Source organism: Xenopus laevis, chromosome 3S (genome assembly GCF_017654675.1).
Source record: "Xenopus laevis strain J_2021 chromosome 3S, Xenopus_laevis_v10.1, whole genome shotgun sequence".
NCBI lineage: Eukaryota > Metazoa > Chordata > Amphibia > Anura > Pipidae > Xenopus > Xenopus laevis.
The window spans coordinates 126,112,112-126,139,561 of record NC_054376.1 but is presented as its reverse complement, the minus strand read 5'-3'; the positions used below and the strand labels follow the sequence as shown (position 1 = coordinate 126,139,561).

Below are 27,450 nucleotides of genomic sequence, written 5' to 3'. Positions count from 1 at the left end.
GGATACACAGTAGATAACAGATAAGTACTACTATAGTTTATATAAACAAGTTGCTGTGTAGCCATGGGGGCAGCCATTCAAACCTGAAAAATGAGAAAAGACACAGGATACACAGCAGATAACAGATATTCTCTGTAGTATACAATGGGAATCTTCAGAACTTATCTGTTAACTACTGTGTATCCTGTGCTTGAATGGCCGCCCCCATGGCTACACAGCAGCTTGTTTTTATAAACTATAGTAGTACTTATCTGTTATCTACTGTGTATCCTGTGCTTGAATGGCTGCCCCCATGGCTACACAGCAGCTTGTTTATATAAACTATAGTAGTACTTATCTGTTATCTACTGTGTATCCTGTGCTTGAATGGCTGCCCCCATGGCTACACAGCAGCTTGTTTATATAAACTATAGTAGTACTTATCTGTTATCTACTGTGTATCCTGTGCTTGAATGGCCGCCCCCATGGCTACACAGCAGCTTGTTTTTATAAACTATATTTGTGTTTCTGAAGCAAACTCATCAGTCATGGCATTGTCTTTCCTTTAAGACACTTTAATTTTTTGTTGTTATTGTTCCTTTAATAACGAAAGGAAAAAGGATATTGCATCATGTCATGGAGACTCATCCCAGAATGCACAGGTCACTTATTCACTGCGATGACACATTAGGAAGCTGAATGTTTTTGCATTTTTATTTGCCATTTTCTTCTTGATCTGTTCTAGCCTGAAGGAGTGCTTCTTTCAAAAACATTGACTTCTGTGATTTTAGAACCAGAGGTAGTAGGAAAAGGTCAGTCTTCCCAACTGTTCTTTAGCGGAGGTGTTTTGGGGTCCAGCAATTTCATGACTACACAAAGTGTATTCATAACAATAATATATTCCCTTAGATGGGGTCCAAGAAGTGAAAATTGGAGCACTGACTGCACTGAATATTGTTCCCAAGTCGGACATTGACATTAAAGTCATTTTACAAGGTGAATAGAAAGAAGGGAAACGTTGGGCTAAATACGTAACACACTATATATCTATTCTTCTAATTCAATATTAAGTATCCCCCTTATTAATTATACGTAGGGTCTCCAATCAGTCAGCTGGTGGAGAATGCCATTGATGGCAACAATCTGCATCATTTGATTCAATTGCCACACGGGTGTGGAGAGCAGAACATGATGAGAATGACTACTAACGTCATCACTACTCGCTATCTTGATGCCACCGGACAGTGGCATCGAGTTGGATTGGACCACCGAGACACAGCCATCAAAAACATTAAAGACGGTGAGTAGACAGTAAGTGCGAGAGTAACAGTCACTGTGCAAAGTCATAAATCAAGTATCTCTCAGGCAAAGTAATGGTGATGAAATGATTATCAATTGAATTGCGGTTTTGGAGATGAACTTACTTTCCCTCTTTGCTGCTTGTTATATCATCTTGAGTATTTTGGACCTAGACATAGTACTACAGAGTATTACATTGCAGAGTATTAAAGGAGAACTAACCCCCCAAAAAATAAAAAACCCTACCCACTACCCCACATAGTCCCCCCCGCCCGCATAGTTAATCACCCCTGAAAGTTCATTACTCACGTAGAGGTGCAGAGCAAGCGCAGCGGAGTATCAGGGCGCCATCTGTATTCTTCTGGTCCTCTTACTTCCCTTCAGCAATTTCTGTCACTTTTGGCGCATGCACAGTTTCTACGAACCGAAAGACTGCTCCAATTGCCCATGCGCCAATACAGCGCTCAGTTCCTAAAGAATACAGAAGAGCCGGAATATGGTGCCTGTGAGCTCTGCTGCGCTTACTCTGCACCTATACGTGAGTAATGAATTAGGGGCAATTTCAGGGGTAATCACCCATGCGGGGGTGGGGGGAAGCAGGGAGAGGGGACTATGTAGGGTAGTGGGTAGGGAGTTTCATTATTGGAGAGATTTAGTTCTCCTTTAAATAATAGCTCATATATCCTGAAAGCCTGTGAGAACATTGGGGGACATAATCCAACACAGTGTCGGACTGGGATAGCAGGGGCCCACCAGAAAATCGTAGACCGTGGGACCACTTTCCAAACTATTATCCCTGCTCTCATCACTCAACCTCTTTATTCTCCTAGTCTTTTATATGTATTTACTATACTCTATTCTTCCAATATTAAGCCCCTTAAAGAAACAGGGAATGACCATGAAATAGGCCAAATGGTTAGAAGCAAGAGGCCCACTGACACATGGACCCACCGGGAGTTTTCCTGGTATCCCAGTGGGCCAGTCCAACACGGATCCAACACGGATCCAACACAAAGGGGGTTATTTATCAAAATCCAAATCGGTCTCACTATTTTCTTTGGATACTGACTAAATCCTCACAGACTTTCCCCCCTATTTATCAATACATTTTCAAAAAAATTTCTTGTGCGAGAAAAGACTCAATAAAATGGTGAATTGTACGATTTTTACGGATCCAAAAACTGCAACTTTTTCAGATTTGACTCACCAAACCATGAAATCTTCGAATTCATGAACAAAACCCTGCGCAGATCATCATATCTTTAAAATATCAGAGGGACATCTGCAATTGACTTCTTCATGAACTCGCCAGGTCTGAGTTGGAGTTCAGGTATGGGACCTGTTATCCAAAATGTTCAGGATCTGGGGTTTTCTGGATAACGGATCTTTCATACCTTAAGTCTACAAGAAAATCATATAAACATTAAATAGACCCAATAGGCTGGTTTTGCTTCCAATAAGGATTAATTATATTTTAGTTGGGATCAAGTACAAGCGACTGTTTTATTATTACACAGAAAAAGGAAATCACATTTTAAAATGTGGTTTGTTTGAATAAAATGGAGTCTACGGGAGACTTCATGTAATTCTGAGCTCTCTGGGTAGCGGGTTTCCAGATACCATCAGTTTGATAGATCTTGAAAAATTAGATCTAGAAAAAATAGTGGTTTTTCCCTTTAAAAGTCAGACCAGAAAAAATCTGACTTTAATAAATAACCCCCAAAGTGTTGGCATTTAACAATTTCTTCCTACATGGGGCAAATCCCAATGCTATCCAATCATCATCCTTTGGCTGGCCAGGTTGCCTAGTGTGCCTGGCCAGCTTGGCCGGCCCTGGATTGACTGATTCTTGGTCTACATATAAACACAGCCCGTCGGCCACTTATTATTCCAGTTCTTACTCTTGCAGCCCACCTTCCCCATGTATTAGAGCTTATCAAATAAAGACAACTCTGACACAAAAAAGCCTGCATTAAGAACTTTAAAAGCTGAAATCTTTTTTTTTTTTTGTACCAGAAATTTGACATTTTGCTTATACAGGAATGGGACCCATTATCCAGAAAGCTCCAAACTACAGAAAGGCCATCTCCAATAGCCTCCATTTTATCCAAATTTTAAAAAAATGTTCCTTTTTCTCTATAATAATAAAACAATAACTTGTACTTGATCCCAGCTAAGATATAATCAATTAGGCCAAACCAGTTTATTGGGTTTATTTAATGGTTACATGATTTTCTAGTAGACTTAGGTTATGAAGTTCCAAATTACAGAAAGATACGTTATCCGGAAAACCCCAGGTCCTGAGCATTCTGGAAAACAGGTCCCATAACTGTACCAGGGAATCTCCACCCTGCCTTCCCCTTGACCTGTCTCATAACTGGAGATAAGTGTGGATAGGTAAGGGGGTTATGCTGCTTCAGGTGGCAGCAGAACTAGATGACCCATTGGGGCTGGTGTTGTACCTAAACTGTAGTCTAGACTTGAACCTGGTATAGTATAAACATAGATATATAAGGTTCTATTACTATAGAATATCTGTCTTTATAGGTTTTCAGAAGGAGCTGGCTTATCGGAAACCCGGTGGCTCCTTTGCAGTATTCCCAGACAGACCACCCAGCACGTGGTAAGGCTCCTATATCTACATTCTGACTGCAACCAATCGCCACTGTCTGCCATTCTGCTTGTGTTATTCCACAAAGAATGGTCCAATCACAGCTGCCAGGTGGAGATCCAATAGCAACTGCCATAGGACATCAACATGAATTGCCCTTAGTTGCACTGAAAAGTCTTTATTGCACCAAATTCTATCACTTGACTTCATCCCATCTGCCAACTCCTAACTCTGTGTAGACCCATAAATGATTCCCTACCTCTGTCTATGAAGGGTGATACTTTCAGATAAAAAAAAATGTACCATTTTCCTTTGCAATTTTGGGTTTAAACCGAAGCTGAGCATGACCTCTCCCTCTAAAATGTTAAACTGTTAATATGGCCTTAATGTTTCATTATTTATAGTTCTGAACTATTAGCTTTTTGTTCAGCAGCTCTCCAGTTTGGAATTTTAGCAGATTTTTTGGTGGCTAGGGTCCAAATGACCTTAGCAACACGGCAGTGGTTTGAACGAGAGACTGGAATATGAACAGGAGGGGTATGAACACAATGATAAGTCGTAAAGTCTAACAATAACAATAAAATGGCAGCATCAAAGAGCAATCTTTTTTTTTTTGGCTTCCAGGGTCAGTGACCCCCTATTTAAAAGCTGGAAAGAGTCAGAACAAGAAGGCAAATAATTCAAAAATGATCAATAAAAAAAAATAAAGGAGCAACTGAAATGTTTATAAGACTTGGCCATTCTATAACATACTAAAAGTTAACTTGAACGACCTCTTTAGTGTTTCCCTCTCTCACTTTTCCCTTCCAGGCTCACAGCTTATGTTGCTAAAGTATTTGCCATGGCCCAGGAATATGCAGATATCAGTGAACATGATCTATGTGATACAATCAAGTGGCTGGAGAAAAATATGAAAAATGGAATGTTCATAGAGAAGGAACGTGTTCTTCATCAGGAGATGGTGGTATGTACCTTAGGGATATCCATACAGGTCTAGGTCTTAATTTAAGCTCCTACTCTTGGAACAGAGTTGATCAAAGTGGAGGGTGAGATGGATGAACTTGAATTTGACTCTCTGCAATAAATAATGTCCCCTACCTACCAAGCTGAAGGAAGTTTTTTGTGTGTTTCACAGGGGGGGAATAAGGCTGGAGCAGAAGAAATAAATGAAGCCCTCACAGCCTTTGTGCTCATCGCTTTGCTAGAGAGTCGGGAGACTTGTACTGAACAACTCACCGTGAGTAACTGGGTCACAATCTATATATGTTCCATGGGATACACTCAAGAGTTCCCTGTATAACTCAGCCTGCAGCCTTGTGCCTTTATATGGTCACAGAACAACCCCTCAGTGACTTCTAATATCCTTATCATTTACAGTAGGGGGTACATTATCCCTTATAATACATGAGTGATACTCAGAGTTCCCTGTATAACTCAGCCTGCAGCCTTATGCCTTTATATGGTCACAGAACAACCCCTCAGTGACTTCTAATATCCTTATCATTTACAGTAGGGGGTACATTATCCCTTATAATACATGAGTGATACTCAGAGTTCCCTGTATAACTCAGCCTGCAGCCTTGTGCCTTTATATGGTCACAGAACCCCTCAATGACTTCTAATATCCTTATCATTTACAGTAGGGGGTACATTATCCCTTATAATACATGAGTGATACTCAGAGTTCCCTGTATAACTCAGCCTGCAGCCTTGTGCCTTTATATGGTCACAGAACAACCCCTCAGTGACTTCTAATATCCTTATCATTTACAGTAGGGGGTACATTATCCCTTATAATACATGAGTGATACTCAGAGTTCCCTGTATAACTCAGCCTGCAGCCTTATGCCTTTATATGGTCACAGAACAACCCCTCAGTGACTTCTAATATCCTTATCATTTACAGTAGGGGGTACATTATCCCTTATAATACATGAGTGATACTCAGAGTTCCCTGTATAACTCAGCCTGCAGCCTTGTGCCTTTATATGGTCACAGAACCCCTCAATGACTTCTAATATCCTTATCATTTACAGTAGGGGGTACATTATCCCTTATAATACATGAGTGATACTCAGAGTTCCCTGTATAACTCAGCCTGCAGCCTTGTGCCTTTATATGGTCACAGAACAACCCCTCAGTGACTTCTAATATCCTTATCATTTACAGTAGGGGGTACATTATCCCTTATAATACATGAGTGATACTCAGAGTTCCCTGTATAACTCAGCCTGCAGCCTTGTGCCTTTATATGGTCACAGAACAACCCCTCAGTGACTTCTAATATCCTTATCATTTACAGTAGGGGGTACATTATCCCTTATAATACATGAGTGATACTCAGAGTTCCCTGTATAACTCAGCCTGCAGCCTTGTGCCTTTATATGGTCACAGAACAACCCCTCAGTGACTTCTAATATCCTTATCATTTACAGTAGGGGGTACATTATCCCTTATAATACATGAGTGATACTCAGAGTTCCCTGTATAACTCAGCCTGCAGCCTGGTGCCTTTATATGGTCACAGAACAACCCCTCAGTGACTTCTAATATCCTTATCATTTACAGTAGGGGGTACATTATCCCTTATAATACATGAGTGATACTCAGAGTTCCCTGTATAACTCAGCCTGCAGCCTTGTGTCTTTATATGGTCACAGAACAACCCCTCAGTGACTTCTATATTGGATCCATTATGGTAAGGGATCCATTATCCGGAAACCAGAAAGTTCGAATTAAGGAATGGTTGTAAAATGTAATATGCTCCATTTTATTCAAATAATACAATTATTTAAAGATGATTTCCTTTTTCTCTGTAATAATAAAACATTAACTTGTACTTGATCCCAACTAAGATATAATTAATCCTTATTGGAAGCAAAACCAGCCTATTGGGTTTATTTAATGTTTATATGATTTTCTAGTAGAATTAAGGTATACGGAACAATCCATTATCCAGAAAACCCCACGTCCTGAGCACTCAGGATAACTGGTCCCATAGCTGTGCTGGATTAAAGAAAGCCCATAGTGACGCATCTTGACTTCTTATAAATTTATAAGGATCTTATCTAATATTTGAATGGCTTGGAATGATTGTACCTTGTTTAAAACATATTTAGTTATATATATATAGCTGCAAACTTGCATTCATAGCATCACTTTATCAATTCTTTACCCTAGAGCCTGAAAGAATCTATTAACAATGCCAACAACTTCCTGACAAGTAAATATTCTAAACTGCGCAAACCCTATTCAATTGCAATCACATCCTATGCACTTGCACTGGCCGGGAAGCTCCAGGACACACAGATACTACTGAAGGCATCAACAGGTAACAGCTTATATATCTCTGAAGGCCACCCCGCATTTCATGGTATATACAGTCAACATAACATAACAGGTCAAATATAAATAGCAAACGTAATTAAGGGTTATTATGTATTTGGAATGTTCTTGTGAAAATTGGCTAAAGATCCAATGACTGGCAAAAAAGATCTGCAGAGGTTTACACCGCAAATAATTCACTCTACCTTGTAAAATTTCATTCCTAACTCAACTAGTGTATTTTGTTTTAGTTGTAATATTGGTGTGTAGGTGCATCTCAGGTCATTTTGCCTGGTCATGTGCTTTCAGAAAGAGCCAGCACTTTAGGATGGAACTGCTTTCTGGCAGGCTACACAATGTAACTAAAGGAGTCACAGTGGGACATGGAATTTTACTTTTGTGTTTGGTTCTTATATCTACCAGGGAGCTGTTATCTGCTTACCTTCCCATTGTTCTGCTGATGGGGGGAGGGGTGATATCACTCCAACTTGTAGTGCAGCAATAAAGAGTGACTGGAGTTTATCAGAGCACATGACTGCAGGCACCTGGGAAACTGACAATATGTATCCCCATGTCAGATTTCAAAATTAAATATAAAAAAATCTGTTTGCTGTTTTCAAAAAACGAATTTCAGTGCAGAAGTCTGCTGGAGTAGCACTACCCACTCATATATTTTGCAGAAATGTTTTCCCATGACAATATCCCTTGAACCTGGCTAAGGCTTCTTCTTCAAGTCACCCTCTGCATGGCACCCAGGGATATTATCTGCTTTGTTATTTCTTATTTCTGCTGCAGAGCCATACTCTTCAACTGTAGACATGCCCCATTACTTGTTGCTCCAGTGTCTAGTGATTAAGGCACTACTTTGCAGTAATGAAGGAGAATACAGTACATATGCAGTTTTATGGTCACACACACAGTAACATGGGACAACCCTGGCTTCTTCTAATATGACGATAGTACTATAGAAGGACAGAGATAGAACATAAAAAGGATATAGACAAATATCAAAGGCTCAATGGAGAATTATGCAAGGGTGAAATGAAGAGACAGTATTAAGAGTAATCAAAGTTCGGGTTCAGTTCTTATGCCTGTTCATGAGATCTGCTGTGTTTATAAACATAACAAAGGTACATCTGAAATTGCACTTCTACAAGCCTCATTGCTCAAAGGTCTCTATGACTTTATTCCAATACGTATTGATGTATTTGTTCTTGTGTTATGTAGATAACAGTCATTGGGATGAGCCAGATTCTTTTTTTATCACCCTGGAGGCCACATCGTACGCTCTTCTGACCCTCCTTAAAATGAAGGAGCATGATCCAACCAGGGCCATAGTGCGTTGGCTAAATGAGAAGAGATATTATGGAGCGGTTTTTGATTCCACACAAGTAAGTCATGACTTCCAGTTATTTGCGTTACAGGTGCATCCTGTTCGAGGCGATTGCTCTGCTGCTCATTGACTGGTATTTTGCATTGTTCCAGGCTACCATTATAATGTTCCAAGCTCTAGCTCAGTATCAAATAGATGTGCCTGGAGTCAATGACTTGGAGCTGGACGTATCCCTCTACCTCCCTGAGAAACAAAACCCTATAAATGTCCGGATCGATCTTGAAAATGCTTTACTGGCACGTTCTGCCGAGGTATGTATAGAATAGCTGGAGTTGGACTATCCCTCACAGTATAAAAAAAAATCCTGATATACAAGAAAAAACATTGCCATCCAGGAACCTTATTATTCTTAAGGTCATTAAGTCAGGGTTGGACGGGGGGGACCGGGGCCCACCGGGACTGCTGCAGAGGGCCCCCCTCCGGCCACCCGTCCCCCACTGTGACGAGCCGGCTCAGCAAGGAAGCCGATCAAATATAAAAATTTAGAGAGGGGTTCTGGCCCAGCACTGCATTAAGTAAACCTTTAAAACAATTGTTACAACAATACCATCTGCTGGTCAGTTTCCAACAAGTGTGACCACCAAGTAGTCAAGGAAGTTGTCAGGAGAGAGAAAGAGGCTGCTCTGATGTTCTTCTGCTTAGGAAACATGTGAGAAAGGTTTCTAATTGTTTTCCTAAGCAGAAGAACATCAGAGCAGCCTCTTTCTTTCTCCTGACAACTTCCTTGACTACTTGGTGGCCAGACTGGTGGGAAACTGACCAGCAGGTGGCGCTGTTGTAACAAAATTCATTCATATTAACAGCACATGTATCCCTTAATACAGGGATCCCCAACCTTTTGAACCCATGAGCAACATTCAGAAGTAAAAGGATTTGGGGAGCAATGCTAGCATGAAAAATGTTCTTGGGGTGTCAAATAAGTGCTGTGATTGGCCATTTGGTAGCCCCTATGTGGATTGTCAACCTACATTGAGGCTCTGTTTGGCAGTAAACCTGGTTTTTATAAAACCAAAACTTGCCTCTAATCCCGGAATTCAAAAAATATGCACCTGCTTTGAGGCCACTGGGAGCAACATCCAAGGGGTTGGAGAGCAACATGTTACTCACGAGCTACTGGTTGGGGATCACTGCCGTAATATCTTGGAATTGAAAGAAAACAAATAATGAATGTAAATTACAAAAGTTCTTAGAATAGAACCCTCATCCATTTTACACTTTAAAGGTTTACTTGTCCTTTAAGAAGCATAGAAGGAGTATAGAAATATATGAAGGCTTATACAAAACTCAGCAATTACTCTACGGCCCTTATTACAATGTTGATTGGGAGAACATATTGCATGGGTTTGGCATGAGGCTTTTGGACAAGGAATTTGCCTTGATATCTGTATCCAAAAACAGTGTCGGACTGGCCCACCGGGATACCAGGAAAACTACTGGGGGTCCCAGGTGTCAGTGGGCCCTCATCCTGCTGAACATTTCATGGCTATTTCCTATTTCTATGAGAATAAAGAGGCTAAATAGATGGAATAATAGATTATAGTATGTAGAGATGCATAGAGATTCGGCCTTTTTCAGCAGGATTCTGATTCAGCCGAATCCTTCTGCCTGGCTGAACCGAATCTTAATTTGCATTTACAAATTAGGGGCGGGGAGGGAAATCGCATGACTTTTTGTCACAAAACAAGGAAGTAAAAAATGTTTTCCCCTTCCCATCCCTAATTTGCATATGCAAATTAGGATTCAGATTAGGTTCGGCCGAATCTTTTTCAAAGGATTCGGCCGAATCCAAATAGTGGATTCGGTGCATCCCTAATAGTACCGTATGTAAAGAAAAGAGCATAAGAGAATAGAGGTTGAGTGAGGAGAGGAACAAAATAATACGAGTGGGCCCTTGGTCTAAAAGTGGCAGATTAAAGCTGCCGATATCAGTCCTTTAGACCGATCTGGCAGTTTATCTGCCCATGTGTGGGGGCTCCCAACGGGTCCTCCAGATCGATATCAGGCCAAAAATCAGGCAGATATCGATCAGTCAAGTATGATTTCTTTGTCTATGATCCAGGACCCCATTGGCTAGTTGATGCAGTCCTGCGACCCGTCGGTGCCCATTCAAAGCATTGTAATTCGATCGTTCGGCCCTAGTGCCTAGGACCTTGCCAAACGAGCTAATCTTATAGAGTATGGCCACCTTAAGAGTTTTTGCGTGGGCCCTGGTCTAAGAGTTTTGTGTGGGCCCTGCCCCTGTTCTAAGAGTTTTGTGTGGGCCCTGCCCCTGGTCTAAGGGTTTTTGGGTGGGCCCCTGGTCTAAGGGTTTTTGGGTGGGCCCCTGGTCTAAGGGTTTTTGGGTGGGCCCCTGGTATAAGAGTTTTTGGTGGGCCTCTGTTGTCCCAGCTAGACACTGTCCAAAAACCAGCCCTGAGGCCCATAGATGGATCTCTCAGTATCACTTTACTGTCGAATGACCAACTTGTGCTGCTGTGTGAATATTCAGGAGACATCTACATCAGTATCATCTCATACACTTGCACTTATTTATTTTGTAGACCAAGATAAATAAAGACTTTGTGGTCAAGGCTGCTGGCAAGGGACAGGCTCTTCTGACAGTGAGTACAACCCGACCACACCTGCACATTTTACTTTATATCCATGACAATTTCAAATCCAGTCCAATAAATGATTACTTGTAATCCAGACATCTTCATTGTTACTTAATTCTTATCCTTTTTATTGCCTTGCAACCCAACTCAACTCGCCTCGTGGAAGTATCATGAAACTACCATGGGTTTTAAAAGCAACCCTGCCCTACCCCTATATTTATTTCACCATCATGGTATTGGGAATGAAAAAATCACCAAGAATCAGCTGTTCCGTAAGAACTCACTGGACTCACTAACAAAGGCCGACATGTCAGTAACCCAATGACACCAATCAGATATTTGCGCAGTATTTTACTTGCCGCAAGCTCTATGACATATTAAAAGTAATGATGTCATCATTTCTAATAACGTTCATGGTGATGTCACTTCCTGTGCAGGTGGTGTCTGTGTATCACAGCCTTGAAACGGAGAAGCAAATGAAATGTAATAACTTTGATCTCTCTGTGAAAGTGAAGGAAGAGAAAGATGGTGAGTCAGTTTGCGTATTTTATTTCCTGTTGTTTTATAAGGTCTCTTACCTCATATTATTGAATTTATCTGAGCCATTCTGATGACATCACACAGGGGTACAGCATTAGCATGATGCTAGGTCTCTTCAGCAGTGGGGTAGACCCATCAAGTTTACAAGCAGCAGTTATCAAAATGTTCCATGTTCCTATGGCCAGAATTGCCTGCCATGTTGTGGTGAGGTTCATTTTTGGTTTTCTTGGTAAGCCGTTTTCATTCTCTTCAAACAGTTCCGCTCCCTGATGGTGTTTTTGCTGTGGTGTCTATGGAAGTCTGTGCGAGGTATGTATAAAGTCTTTGTCCAGTTTTTCTTAATGCCACTAAGCACGTTTAAAAACGTTTATTTTACATGGTTGATGTCACTTAATTTATTTTCATAATGAAGTGGCCAACTGTACCTTGGGCATCTTATGACCAGATTATAACCCTAAGAAATGGTGAGAATATGAACCCTAAAGATGAATTGTAGAAGAGACAAAGTTGGGGGGAACCAGGCACGTACCTTCCCTGCTGCCTACCCCAGTCCGGTCCTGATCTGTGCACCTGTGTGTTTGTTTAATAGCGTGCTCAGGTACACATGCATGGTGGAGGGGGCCATGTGGTGGGCTGGGTTGGCCGTCCGTTTTGCCTGGCCGGCCTGGCACTGGGGTAGCAGCCCCTCTGAATCTTCAGATCCTTGACTGTTGTCACAATCTGCATCCTAAACCCAGAAATAATGTCAGGCTCCCAGTCACGGCTCTTCTACCTATACCAACTGCCTTTGGCTTTGGGGGGAGCCCTCAGCTATTCAGATGCCACCAGGACTTAGTGTGAGAGGAGCAAGAGAGAGTTCTGAATGAGCAAAGGGGCCGATTGTAGTGGATAGGAGGGTAAGAGAAAACACTAGCACACCGGAAAAAAAGATGGGCAAACAGGATAACTCATGGTCACTTAAAGGCTATGGTCGTTCCAGGCAGAGTTCAAGCAAAGTCAGATAGTAAAAGGTCAATTCCAGCCAGAAACAAGAAAGAAAAGAACTCACCCAGTTACTATGGAGCATAGACTTACAGCAGGCATTGGAGTGCAGCTTGGGACAGGTTTAAATAAGCAGGTTTTTGCGCCGAGGTGACAGCACCCTGCTTGCCAGCAGGTGCCCTGTAGGGATGAGCGAAGTTTTTCAGCGAGTTTCGCCATGGAAATAACGCCCATAGTCTCTAATGGGAGAAAAAAATGTCATGCATTTGATGCTCATGAGAAGACTGTGGGCGTCTCCGCGATGGCAGCGGCAGGTCTCCCTGTCGCTGCCCCCCTAGACCACCAGGCATCCTTACAACCGTAATCTCATATCACTACTTCAATATGTTCCAGTGCAACACTAGAAAGGGTCATCTTACAAACTTTTTAATGTACAGTCTCACTGGAGAGCTATTTGGCCATGCTGAGGAAAACATGATTCTTCTTTGTAAGTAAAGCCTGGGCAGGGATTCACAAAATAACAGGTAAATCCTCAGTATATTATGGTCTGCGCAACCACAGATTTACAATACCAGATGGCCTATCCGATTCCCATGTAATGCCTTTACAGAGTATTACGGTACCTGGTGGTCTAGTGGGGCGGTGGGGATGCCCGAAAAGTTCCAGTGCACAATCCAGTGCACACGCCCATTCCATTCTGGCTATTATTGAGCCTGTTACAGTGCAATGACATTGAGACATCATTGCTCAAGGTACAAAATTCAAATATTTTCTCCCGCTTTATGCTGAAGCGAAAGATGCCGCTGATAGGTAGAAGAGTGGGCATAAACCAGAATCTTGGCATTTGTTCTGGGTACCTCAGAAAATGGCCTCTTTATAAAAGTGCATCCGAAGGTGCTATAAATATACTGTGAGCTTCAAATAGCGAAACCCAAGGACATGGCACAGATTTCAGCACAGAAATGGAGACTGACACAGCCTTTTTGCTTTTAAACTGCAGCTTTGCTGGCTTTTATTTGGGCACAAACTCAAATCTTCAGCCCACTGGCTTTACATAAGGGGATAACATTCACTTAACATAAGCATGAACAGTCCCAATTCACACCCTCACTGGTGTTCACTTTACTCATGCTTTTCCTTTAGCCCTCACTGGCTTTTAGCTGACACAAATACCAGAATCCTTTGGAGCTCTCTCCAACTCAGGGTAAATCACACACTTTCCCAGGTGCTCACCAGTACTCCTTCTTCCCTCCACTCAAGGAGGTTCACATGTGGCCCTCACCCTCCTCCACTCAAGGTGGTCTCTAAGGAGAAGCTCTGAGGTTTTGCTCCAACCCCCTATAGCTGAATTAGCTAATTACTTATCTACCTACCTAGCTTAGGCAGCTGCAAACCCTTTCATGGAGTGAGGAATGGAAGCCCATCCATCCACTCCAGGGACCCATAATCCAGCTTTTACTGAGCCAGAACAAAATTTGCACAGCTTTACTTGCTGCAGTAACACACTTTTCCTTGGAGTTTTGAATTCACCAGCTTAATGCTCCAAAGTGAGAAAGGCTAGGGACCTAGCCATAACGTTCGTTTTTTTCTGTTAAACTAAAAACCTTTTTTTCTCCTGTGCGTGCTAGCTTCTTTTGAGCCATTGTAAATACTAATACATAGCTCTGCACCCAGGCACCTTATACCAGTATACGTGCTGTGCCAGCATTTCCAGTTCTATATATATATATATATCCCTTATTTACAGTATATACTTTGTGCATAAGTAAATTCCCCTTCAGAATCTCCTAACAAAATCATTAACATAAATATTTTACACAACTCTAGACTTGGAAATCAATAGGAATACTGTGTACAAATAAAAGAAAAGTGTATTAAGCAGCAATTAAGTGTTGCTTTGGATTTGAAGGGCATTTTTACCCCATTTTCACTTGCAGCGCCAACATTGTGAAGATAGGCTCCTTAGTGAATCTTGCTTCATAGTTGAGGATCTTCTGTGAATAGAGGACTTTGGCATATTTACAACTCTAAACAATTCTCTTCCTCACCAGATATCTCAAAGATTCTGATGCCACCATGTCCATAATTGATATTTCAATGATGACCGGCTTCTCTCCTGATACTGAATCCCTTAAGAAGGTAAGTACCAAATACATTACCATCACTTCAACCATCACCTCAGCATCATGGAACTGAGAAAAAGTCTGAAGCTAAATAGTGTACGACCTGGAATTTCAGAAGCTTATGAGCTATTACTGGTAGGTTTCTCTCCTGCCTGTCCATGACCAATGGCAACTAACTCTTACTGTTACACACAGCTAATGAAAGGAGTGGACAAATACATCTCCAAGTATGAAATCAACAAAGAAGCAAAGGAAAGGGGAACCCTTATTCTATATTTAGATAAGGTAAGTTCATATTGCTCTCAGGTCTGTACAGTTGTCCCACATCATGGTAACTCTTCTCCATATTCTACTCCATACTCTAATTATCCTTCTTGTATGAAGATGATCTTCTCTTCTCAGATCATTCATTTGATTCCTCTGCCTGCTTAAATTATTACATCTCCATCATGATTTCTCCAGTTCTTTGCTCTTTCTTTTTACAACTGATATTTTTAGAAACCAGTCTTCAACAGTTCTCTATTTTAAAGTGTGGTAGGAAAAGTATTCACCAAGAATTGAAGGGAGATAGGCTGGACAGTCCTAGGTTGATAACAACTGAGGTGGAAGTCTACTTCTTGTGGTCTTTGCCACAACTGATGGCAACTCCTTCAGTTTATTTGCTTTCTCTTTTTCATTTCCTCTTCTACTTCATATTTCAGATTTCTCATGCTGAGCCAGAGTGTGTGAAGTTTTATGCTCACCAGTATTTTGAGGTGGGTCTCGTTCAACCTGCTTCTGTGACAGTGTATGACTATTATACTCCAGGTAAGGAGGTTTATATTCTTCTATAGTTTGTCCCCAAGACTAAGTTATAACCATTGCAGCTAAAGGAGAAAATCTAGAGGGATGTTAAAATGATTAGGTTTAATGTTGTAGGTTATATAACACTTCGGAATTCCAGACTTGTTGTACAGTAACAAAACATTTACCCATCTAACCATCCTTCAAATGATGAAAGTGTATTCCTTACTATTACGTAGCCCTTTTCACTTAGCCCCTCACATAGGGACAGTCACAATCTCTGCTCAATATTCCAATATTAATGTCTTGTCCAGTCCATAAAAATATCTATCCCTGGGATGGCCAACCTGAAATTCTATAGATTTGAAACGGCAATGGGCTGCAACCCAAAGCTGTGAAAGGTTAGGAGTTCCATCTTAATCACATCTGGACAATGTCTTTTATTGGCAACCTCAGTCTTTGTAATCCATGTCACTTATTCCTCTGAGATTTCTTCCCATCTATTTTATTAAATTCTTTCACCATTCCCCCGATCTCCTAACCACACTACCTGGATCGTCCTTTGAATAATGAGAGGCGGGACACGGTAAATGTCAAAGGAAATAAAAACGTTATTGATGTTTTCATGAACAATCGTGTAAAACAACATTTTGCGGTATATTTTTACCATGTAACCTGACCTTTAAAAATCATCAAAAAATTCTCTCACCATTTTTCTATTTTTCCAGATCACTTTGTTTCTTTAAAAGGGGACTATCGCAAAAAAAAAAAAAGGTTTCTTTTTCCAGTGTGATGAAGCTTGTATGAAATTTTCACAATAGTTCCCCTTTAAATAGGGCTGTATTTCCTTTCACACTATAGGGCAGTGGTCCCCAACCAGTGGCTCATGAGCAACATGTTGCTCACCAAGTCCTCTGATGTTGCTCCCAGTGGCCTCAAAGCAGGTGCACATTTGTGGATTTCTGACTTGGAAGCATGTTTACTGCCAAACAGATCCGTCTGTAGTCTGCCAGTCTACATAGGGACTACCCTTACTTGGCATCCCCTAAGGACATTCTTGTGTTGCTCCCCAACTTTTTTATATTTAAATGTGGTAAAAAATGGTTGGGGACCACTGAGGTTGGCCTGTAATATCAGCTGATGCTACAGGTTTGCTGATTATTCAATTCTGATGCTAATTGCAATGGTTTCTGTGCTGCCATGTAGTAATTATGTGTATTAATTACTAATCAGCCTTATATTGTGACATTTCTATTCTATGTGTACTGTATATTGTGAGTGGCTCCCTAAGCTCAGTAAGTGACAGCAGCACAGAGCATGTGCAGTGAATCAGCAGAAAAGAAGATGGGGAGCTACTGGGGCATCTTTGGAGACACAGATCTTTACTGCTAAAGGGCTGTGGTTGCCTTGGGCTGGTACAAAAGCACAAAACATCATGTACAAAATTTCTAGCTACTTCTTAAGTTAAGCTTTAGTTCTCCTTTAATAGCTCCACTGGTGATTGACAAATTGTAATAATGGGGTGAACTTTTATCAATATTAATAATTGTATTCATTAATATTGATAAAAATATGAATACAAATATACAGAATCAATGATTAAACCTTTTGATATACTGCTTGTGAGCAATTACTTACACACACACACAAGTAAAGGTAGAATTTAAAAACATTTACTTAGCTTCGTATGATGGTAGTTACACTAGCCAGTTCAACATCAATTCAGCATAATCGGGGAGCTCCACAACCTTTGCTGCATGACCTTCAGGTTCTCGATAATCAAGCGATTTTTCAAAATCCTGGCACTCTTTCAGGAGTCTGAGGTGAAGCTCCTGATGTAAAGTGAAAGCTCCTATAACCCAAGTGCTTACTTGTGCACTAATGTGTTGTACAAACTGTTGTCATAAACACAAATTTGCCTGACCCATGAGTCCATCACAGGGGATGGTCATTGCGACAAAGGAAATTGCTTGTGGGAGTTTTCAACACAGTTACTAAACAATTGGGAAGCCAAACATCTACAACTGTGGTGTGACTTTAACCAAAGGGCAACATTTAAACCACAGAAGACGTCAAAGAAGTGTCACACGTTGAGATTCACAGGGCATATTTCCTATTCTTATTGGAGACACTATCTGTCCATTTGCCATGTAGCTGACTCAAGTAGTCAGATAAATGACAGGTCAGTCAGTATGTTTGGCTACCTTAAGACTTGGGCCACAAAAGCCATACAGCCATCTTGCACACCCCTTAACTAACAATGTTTTTATTATATTTAAAGGAAAACTATACCCCCCAAAATGAACACTTAAGCAACAGATAGTTTATATCAAATTGAATGACATATTAAAGAATCTTACCAAACTGGAATATATATTTACATAAATATTGCCCTTTTACATCTCTTGCCTTGAACCACCATTTCGTGACTCTATCTGTGCTGCCTCAGAGATCACCTGACCAGAAATACTACAACACTAACTGTAACAGGAAGAAGTGAGGAAGCAAAAGGCAGAACTCTGTCTGTTAATTGGCTCATGTGACCGTACATGTGGTTTGTATGTGTGCACAGTGAATCGTACGATCTCAGGGGGCGGCCCTTATTTTTTAAAATGGCAATTTTCTATTTATGATTACCCAATGGCACATACTACTAAAAAAGTATATTATTATGATAATGGTTCATTTACATGAAGCAGAGTTTTACACATTAGCTGTTTTACTCAGTATCTTTTAATAGAGACCTACATTGTTTGGGGGGTATAGTTTTCCTTTAATTCATGCAAGTTGATGTGCACTTTATTCCTTATTCTTCCATGACAGAGAACCGCTGCACAAAATTTTACCACATTGATGAGAACAGTGCTCTGTTTGGCAAGATTTGTCAGGGAGAAGTGTGTCGCTGTGCAGAGGGTGAGTCAGAATTCAGATGCTCTGTTGATGATTTATTGGGGTGCTCAAATGTAGTGATATGCACCCTGTTTGTATGAGTGCACTACAACTAGGGGCCGATTCACTAAGGGTCGAATATCGAGGGTTAATTAACCCTCGATATTCGACTAGGAATTAAAATCCTTCGACTTCGAATATCGAAGTCGAAGGATTTAGCGCAGATAGTTCGATCGAACGATAATTCCTTCGATCGAACGATAAAATCCTTCGAATCGAAGATTCGAAGGATTTTAATCCAACGATCGAAGGAATATCCTTCAATCAAAAAAAGTTAGCCAAGCCTATGGGGACCTTCCCCATAGGCTAACATTGACTTCGGTAGCTTTTAGATGACGAACTAGTGGGTCGAAGTTCTTTTTAAAGAGACAGTACTTCGACTATCGAATGGTCGAATGGTTGAACGATTTTTAGTTCGAATCCTTCCATTCCAAGTCATAGTCGAAGGTCGAAGTAGCCCACTCGATGGTCGAAGTAGCCCAAATTCGAAGTTTTTTACCTTCGAATCCTTCACTCGAAGTTAGTGAATCGGCCCCCTAATGTGTACAAGGGGATTGCTCTAGAGCAAAGGTCTTCATTTAGAAGCATCTGGGATTGAAATCAAAGCAAAGGCTGAATGTATAACTCATTGACAGACGGGAGAGTAAATGAGGTCTTAGGAGTGAAAAACAAAAGGATGGGGTAGTACTCAAGCAGCAGTAATAGCTCAGATAATGAAGAGGATGGAAAGAAAATTCATCATAAGGAAAATAAAAAAAAAAGGGGAGAACATACCACACTAGAGAAGAAGATAAAAAGAAGATAGAGAGAGAATTCTGCGGGAAAAGACATGCTTGAGAGGGGACATGATTAGACTTTACAAGTACATTAGAGCAGGGTCGGACTGGGGGGCCCGGGGCCCACCGGGACTCCAGTCCAGGGCCCCCCTACAGGCCCCCGTCCCCCTGCTGCAACGCGCCGTGCGGCGCCCTTCAGTGTGCATGCGCACACGGTGGCACCCTCTGTGTGTACGCGCGCACGGCGCTGCGTCTGCACGCATGCGCACACTGCGCATCGACGAAGATTTTTTTTTTTATTTCAAAAAACAAGATATCTGTTGAGGGGGCCTGGCCCGGCGGGGGCCCACGAGGGTCGGGGCCCACCGGGTTTTTTCCCGGTGTCCCGCCGGGCCAGTCCGACACTGCATTAGAGGACATTATAGACAAATAGCAGGGGACCTTTTTACCCATAAAGAGAATCACGTACCAGAGGCCTCCCCTTCAGACTAGAGGAAAAGAAGTTTCATTTAAAGGAACAGAGTAGGGGGTTCATCACAGTCAGGACAGTGAGGTTGGGGAATGCACTGCCGGGTGATGATTCAGTTAATGACTATAAGAGGGACTTGGATGATTCCTTGGACAGACATAATACAAAGACTATTGTGATACTAAACTCTATAGTTAGTATAGATATGGGTATATATCATTTATGTGAAAGTAGAGAGGGGTTTGTGTATGGATGCTGGGTTTTTATTTGGACTTTGTCTTTTTCAACCCAATTTAACTATGCAACTAGGTGAGAGGACAATGCAGGAATGGTTGTATAGAATGGCAAGAAAAGACAGTAAACTTGTTGGGTTAGTAGATATACTATATGTACAGCAGTGCCGTAACTAGAGTGCGCCGGGCCCCCCTGGAAAAAAAATCTTCAGAGGGGCCCGGCACACTCTGATCTGCATTCTCCCACCCACTTCCTGCCATGGCTCCACCCACTCTCCACTCAGACCCCACCCATTCACTGCCTGACTCCACCCACTCTCAGCCCCGTGCCGACTTGAGCTCCTGCCCCACTGCAGGTAAGAGAGCAGCTGGGGAAGAGGGTTTTTCTTAGCTACAGAGGAAGCAGACCTCACAGCCTGGGCCCCCCTTTTCCCCTGCGACTTTGGGGTCTGCTTGCTCTATAGTTAAGACACTGATGTTCAGGCAATTAACCACTATTACAATCCCACTGCCCAGAATTTACACAGATCCATGAAAAATAAATGTACATAATCTAACAGTAACAATGGGGAGTTTGGTTTATTCCAGCCTTCTTTGTTCAACAGTCTCACCCTTGATTTTTCTCTCTCTCCTCCTTACAGAGAACTGTTTCCTGCAGCAGCAAATAGAGGATGAAGTCACAGCCAAAAAGAGAATGGAAATGGCATGTGCGCCGGGTGTGGATTACGGTAAGAATCGGTCATGCATAACTCCATGGGACATGTAGCAAGTGCTCCGAGCTTACCAAATCATGCAATTACACAAATCAAGTCCACAATGGAGTCAATGTAATGCTGTATATCTAATTGGGGAAGAAAGTTGAGAGTGGTTCATGGTCAGTTATGCAGACTAAGGGGGTTATTTACTAAAATCCAAATTTTTCTGATTAATAGAAAAAAAGCTGACCAATCTAGAATCCACTATTTACCGTTATTTATCATTAAAAACCAAGAAAAAATCACGAAAATGACAAAAACTGTGACATTTCTAGATTATGGCGCAAAAAATCAAAAATTTTTGGATCTGATGCCTGAAAACTCTGTTTTACTACTGTGTATCCTGTGCTTGAATGGCTGTCCCCCATGGCTACACAGCAGCTTGTTTATATCAACTATAGTAGTACTTATCTGTTATCTACTGTGTATCCTGTGCTTGAATGGCTGCCCCCATGGCTACACAGCAGCTTGTTTATATAAACTATAGTAGTACTTATCTGTTATCTACTGTGTATCCTGTGCTTGAATGGCTGCCCCCATGGCTACACAGCAGTTTGTTTATATAAACTATAGTAGTACTTATCTGTTATCTACTGTGTATTCTGTGCTTGGATGGCTGCCCCCATGGCTACACAGCAGCTTGTTTATATAAACTATAGTAGTGCTTATCTGTTATCTACTGTGTATCCTGTGCTTGAATGGCTGCCCCCATGGCTACACAGCAGCTTGTTTATATAAACTATAGTAGTACTTATCTGTTATCTACTGTGTATCCTGTGCTTGAATGGCTGCCCCCGTGGCTACACAGCAGCTTGTTTATATAAACTATAGTAGTGCTTATCTGTTATCTACTGTGTATCCTGTGCTTGAATGGCTGCCCCCATGGCTACACAGCAGCTTGTTTATATAAACTATAGTAGTACTTATCTGTTATCTACTGTGTATCCTGTGCTTGAATGGCTGCCCCCATGGCTACACAGCAGCTTGTTTATATAAACTATAGTAGTACTTATCTGTTATCTACTGTGTATCCTGTGCTTGGATGGCTGCCCCCATGGCTACACAGCAGCTTGTTTATATAAACTATAGTTGTACTTATCTGTTATCTACTGTGTATCCTGTGCTTGAATGGCTGTCCCCATGGCTACACAGCAGCTGGTATATATAAACTATAGTAGTACTTATCTGTTATCTACTGTGTATCCTGTGCTTGAATGGCTGCCCCCATGGCTACACAGCAACTTGTTTATATAAACTATAGTAGTACTTATCTGTTATCTACTGTGTATCCTGTGCTTGAATGGCTGCCCCCATGGCTACACATCAGCTTGTTTATATAAACTATAGTAGTACTTATCTGTTATCTACTGTGTATCCTGTGCTTGAATGGCTGCCCCCATAGCTACACAGCAGCTTGTTTATATAAATTATAGTAGTGTTTATACAACACAGAATTTACCTGTTGCAGGCAACACTACATTATATTGTCTTTCTTTTAAAACACTTTTTGGTGTTACTTTAACATTATGTGCCATAGGTTTGTTTGTGTGAATTGTGAACCATATGGTCGCAAAGGGCGGTTCTTATTACTTAAAATGGCAATTTTCTATTTAGGAGTACCCAATGGTACATACTAGTAAGAAAGTATGAAAATTAAGCAGGGTTCTACATATGAGCTGTATTATGCAAAAAACTTTTCTAGAGACCTGCATTGTTGGGGGTAGAGTTTTCCTTTAAGCACATGCACAATACCAGCCAGTTTTGCATTTGGCTTTTACAGTAGAAATAAAAAGTTCAAGAAACACGATTTCCAGCAAATTTGTTACTCTGCTTCCGTCATTAATTGCGTATTTTTCTTCACAGTCTACAAGGCTAACGTCAAGGAGATACAGTACAATGACAACTACGACAACTATGTGCTGACAATTGTGACAGTGGTTAAGGAAGGTGAGCTGTTCAGTTCAGCTCAATACAGATACAAAGGATACAGGGAAGTTGGGTGATTATTATATGGGATATATCAATTGAGGGATCGGGAGTCCATCTAACTATTCAACCTGGCCGAAGGGACCCGTCCCAGTTCCAAAGGCAATCAAACTGCAAAAAAGTTTATATCAAAAAAGATATATGTCCCAAGGCCTCTTAGAGTAAAAATAAAAATAATTTATTGATCAATAAATTATTTTTGTTTTTACTCTAAGAGGCCTTGGGACATATATCTTTTTTGCAGATTATTAAATGGGACCTTGTGCTCACAAAGTACTGCCCCCCATACTCCAGGTTAGGCCTTACCAGGGACCTATAAAGTGACATAATTATGTTTTCATCCATTGAGTTAATGCCCTTTTTTATACTAGAACTTTATTTGCTTTAGTAGCCACAGAACGGCACTGCCTACTATTACATAGCTTGTTATCCACAAAAATCCCTAGATCCTTCTCAGTTAAGGAAACTCCCAACACACTGCCATTTAGTGTATAACTCGCATTTATATTATTTCTGCCAAAGTGCATAACCTGCATTTATCAACATTGAACCTCATTTTCCAGTTTGCTGCCCAGTTTTTCAATTTAATCAAATCACGCTGCAAAGTGGCAGCATCCTGCATGGAACCTATAGTTCTCTCATCTAATTGATGGCTCATGAACATGCCTTTGATGGTGTCCTAGCAATGCCCAGTACCTAGGGGGCAGATTTGCTAAAGGGCGAATTGACTAACACTGGTGAGAATTCACCAGCGTGACGTCCTTCAGACACTTAGCCGATTTACTAACGGGCGCAGGCGTAACTGGACATAACTTTCGCCAGACTTGCCTTCGCCAGCTCAGACCAGACGAAGTGCAATGGAGTGCATAGGATTTCCTCAATTTTTAGTGGAAAAAATAAGTCCCAAAAAATGCTGGTGTCTTTTCCTTTTTTCAGAGTGACAGCCTGCAAAGGTCCATAAAATATATTTTGGTTAAACGGGTTTCCCCCTACATTTTATAACATATGGAACATAAACTATACAGTGGGCTCATGTGTAGGGCAATATAACAACAACATATACATCCTTGTAACTTTATCATTTCCCGCTGTATGCAAATTAGGAAACGCTATTGCATCTTTGCTTCGATTGCCGAAGTAACGCTAGTGAAAATTCGCAAGGATTCGGCGCCCTGGACACAACTTCACATTTTAGCCATGTCCTAGTGAATTTATGCCTGGCGAAGTAGTTGCGATTTCTGCGAAGCTGTCGCTGGTGAATTTTCGCCAGTTAGGCGAAAACACTCGGTATTAAGTCCAGTGTGTGGTCCAAGGGGTCACGAAAGATCAAAGTCGTGATTCAGGAAAAAGGTTCAAAAGCAGGTGGCAAATGGTTGTCGTTAGGAACAATGCAGAGGGTCTAAAGTCCAGGAATCACTTAATAAAGAATTAAATAGCAGCCAGGAACCCCAAAAAGTGCAACCTATTTTTGGGCATTGAACACGTGTCTTGGTGTTCCTTTTATTTTTTGCACCGTTTTTGGCATTATGACATCACACGTATGGCGCAGCATGGTGACATCAGTGCACTGCTCTGGGTGCCGCCATCTTGTCACTGAAGCGGAGTGACAGAGCAATCCTGACACTTGGTCAATCATTCGATTTTGTGCTAGGAGTGCACACATTTCAGCAGATATTCAGCAATATTCTTCTCATGTTCCTCCAGGTACAGATGAAGTTGGTGAGGGTAAGGAACGTAATTTCATCAGCCACATCAAATGTCGAAAAGCTTTAGACCTTAAGGTTGGCAAAGATTACTTAATCTGGGGTATAACCGATGACCTTTGGAGACAACCAGATGGGTAAGTCATTTTCAAGGATTAAACTAGTTTCTAGGTCAATATTTATTTTAATTCTTACAAGTGGATATTGACCGAGTGCCACATGGACAACTTTTGTTCAATAAGGAGCCAGCTACTGAGTCTTAGTGGCAAGGGGTATCAAGCTCTGATTTGGGTAGCCTATAGCCAGCAACACTGACATGTATTCCTACTAGCAGCTTGTTTCAGAAGCAAGTGAATTCTATTTTGTAGGGAGGTACTGTAAACTGGCTTACTCGGCAAGAATGAAGCATTTATGACACCGATTGGAACTATCCTACACAATGTGTTTTCCCTGGGGTAGAAATAATGTGTGGAGACTAGCCAATCTGTTAATTTAATATCCGGCCCTGGTAACGTCTAATTTACCATGTGTCGGAAAGGACTAAAAAAAAAAGATACTTTCTCAAGGAGGAACATAATGATCCAATCACAATCTAACCTGTCTTGAACCATTCACAAGCATGGGCCTGCCTCAAAAGCAAGATGTAGATTTTGCATGAAATTTAACATTGTGGTTGTTTTGCAGGTATTCCTATATCATTGGTAAAGATACATGGATTGAGTGGTGGCCCAGTGGGAGGGACTGTCAGCAAGATGAGAACCAAGATATGTGTGATACATTTGATGACCTGTCTGAAATCATGGTGCTTATTGGCTGCTCCCACTGAAAGGAACTGATTTGGACCCTTTTACAGAATTTTTCTATGAATCAGATGTTTCATTTTGTAAATTCTCTGTCCATCTTACATATTCACTACTAATAAAGACTTTATCTTTTTCTTGTGCTTCAGTTTTAGCTTTTGTTTATGATCATACATAGTGTTAAAAATGCTGCACTAATCACAGCTAACATTGAAAGATATGATGATCTGTTTTGAACTGGCTAGATCCTTACATCCTATTCCCAAAAATCAGCCTGCTGGAATGAAATCACAGCATGAGCAGTGATCCTCTGATGTGATAAAAAAAAAAAAAAAAGGCTTCACGGTTGGAAAAAAATAGTCAAACAAAAAATGACGGAAAAAACCCTTCAGGCCAAAAAACTGGAGGAGGCCCATATTAGTTCTCCTCATGGGAACTTGCTATGGGAGAACATGTCTCCTTTGGCTATGTCTGGGGTACCTGGCGGAGTGGATACAGAAGATCCATCCACTTGGTATGTTGTATTCAAATATACTGTTAATATGAATGAATTTTGTTACAACAGCACCACCTGCTGGTCAGTTTCTGACCAATCTGACCACCAAGTAGTCAAGGAAGTTGTCAGGAGAAAGAAAGAGGCTGCTCTGATGTTCTTCTGCTTAGGAAAAAAAAGTTGAAACATTTCTCACATCTTTCCTAAGCAGAAGAACATCAGAGCAGTCTCTTTCTTTCTCCTGACAACTTCCTTGACTACTTGCTGGTCAGACTGGTGGGAAACTGACCAGCAGGTGGCGCTGTTGTAACAAAATTCATTCATATTAACAGTATATGTATCCCTTAATATCTTGGAATCAAAACAAAATAAATAATGAATGTAAATTACAAACGTGCTTAAAATATGTAAACATGAAATAAACCCAATGGGCTGGTTCTGCTTCCAATAAGAATTAATTATATCTTTGGATCAAGTACAAGGTACTGTTTTGTTATTACAGAGAAAAAGAAAATAATTTTTAAAAATTTGGATTATTTGGATTATTTGTATAAAATGGAGCCTATGGGGGATGGCCTTTCCATAATTCAGAACTTTCAAAGGTCGGACTATATTAAAAGTAGGGATGCACCGAATCCAAGATTCAGTTCGGGATTCGGCCTTTTTCAGCAGGATTCGGGCTAATCTTTCTTCCCGGCCGAACCGAATCCGAACACAAATTTGCATATGCAAATTACGGCCAGGGAGAGAAATCACGTAACGTGTCAGAAAACAAGGAAGTAAAAAATGTTTTCCCCTTCCCACCCCTAATTTGCATATGCAAATTAAGGTTCGGATTCGGTTTGGTATTCAGCTGAATCTTTCACAAAGGATTCGGTGCATCCCTAATTAAAAGTAGGCTGAAACCTCAAAGCTGGACACGGCACCATGCTTTTCTATTCGTTCCAAGATGGTCAGATTGTTATAAGCCAACTTCCCTGTGCCCAAGCTATGTAAATAATTATTAAAGGTTTATGTAACGTGATTAGTTAGAAAGAACTGGAGGTTCAGAATTCCATGCGTAAGGCAAACAGTGGAATAAAAATAATTAGTTGTGCAAATCTTTCCTGCGGAATGATGCCCTGTATGCACTGAACTGTACAATCTGTAGGCATGCTGCTTCAGAGCAGAAACAGAGATTATCTGTTATCAGCTGTATATCCTGTGCCTTTTACCAGCACAGAGCAACAATATATTAGAATATATTTGAATTACTTTAAAACACTTTCATTTTTGGTGTTACTGTCTCCACCAACGGCAGGGAGATTTCAGGTTAATCCGATTGTTCGGCCCTAGGACCAAATGATCACATTATAACAAGGAAATGGGCACCAATGGGGAAAATATTTTTAAAAAATTTATTTATTTTTGGCCAGAGATCGATCTGGGAGACCTACCAGAAATCCCCATACACATGCAGATAAACTGCCGAATCAGTCTAATGGACCGATATCAGCAGAATTAATCTGCCCGTGTATGCCCACCTTAAAGGAAAACTATACCCCCAAAATGAATACTTAAGCAACAGATAGTTTATATCAAATTGAATGACATATTAAAGAATCTTACCAAACTGGAATATATATTTACATAAATATTGCCCTTTTACATCTCTTGCCT

At 41.0% G+C, this 27,450-nt stretch overlaps 1 protein-coding gene across 1 annotated transcript in view; it reads left to right on the top strand.

Moving 5' to 3' along the window:
• Positions 1-25,435, top strand: part of LOC108703501 (A.superbus venom factor 1) — a 51,582-nt gene extending 26,147 nt beyond the window's left edge. The window contains exons 23-42 of the mRNA XM_041588931.1: positions 725-791; positions 889-975; positions 1,076-1,279; positions 3,826-3,901; positions 4,700-4,853; positions 5,025-5,126; positions 7,070-7,220; positions 8,441-8,604; positions 8,699-8,857; positions 11,147-11,206; positions 11,638-11,728; positions 11,998-12,049; positions 14,773-14,860; positions 15,040-15,129; positions 15,546-15,651; positions 18,451-18,540; positions 20,696-20,782; positions 22,673-22,756; positions 24,500-24,635; positions 25,183-25,435. Coding sequence (XP_041444865.1) covers positions 725-791; positions 889-975; positions 1,076-1,279; positions 3,826-3,901; positions 4,700-4,853; positions 5,025-5,126; positions 7,070-7,220; positions 8,441-8,604; positions 8,699-8,857; positions 11,147-11,206; positions 11,638-11,728; positions 11,998-12,049; positions 14,773-14,860; positions 15,040-15,129; positions 15,546-15,651; positions 18,451-18,540; positions 20,696-20,782; positions 22,673-22,756; positions 24,500-24,635; positions 25,183-25,324 — 2,190 coding nt within the window. The 3' untranslated portion in view covers positions 25,325-25,435. The remainder of the gene's footprint in view (positions 1-724; positions 792-888; positions 976-1,075; positions 1,280-3,825; positions 3,902-4,699; positions 4,854-5,024; positions 5,127-7,069; positions 7,221-8,440; positions 8,605-8,698; positions 8,858-11,146; positions 11,207-11,637; positions 11,729-11,997; positions 12,050-14,772; positions 14,861-15,039; positions 15,130-15,545; positions 15,652-18,450; positions 18,541-20,695; positions 20,783-22,672; positions 22,757-24,499; positions 24,636-25,182) is intronic.
• Positions 25,436-27,450: the final 2,015 nt, after the last annotated feature.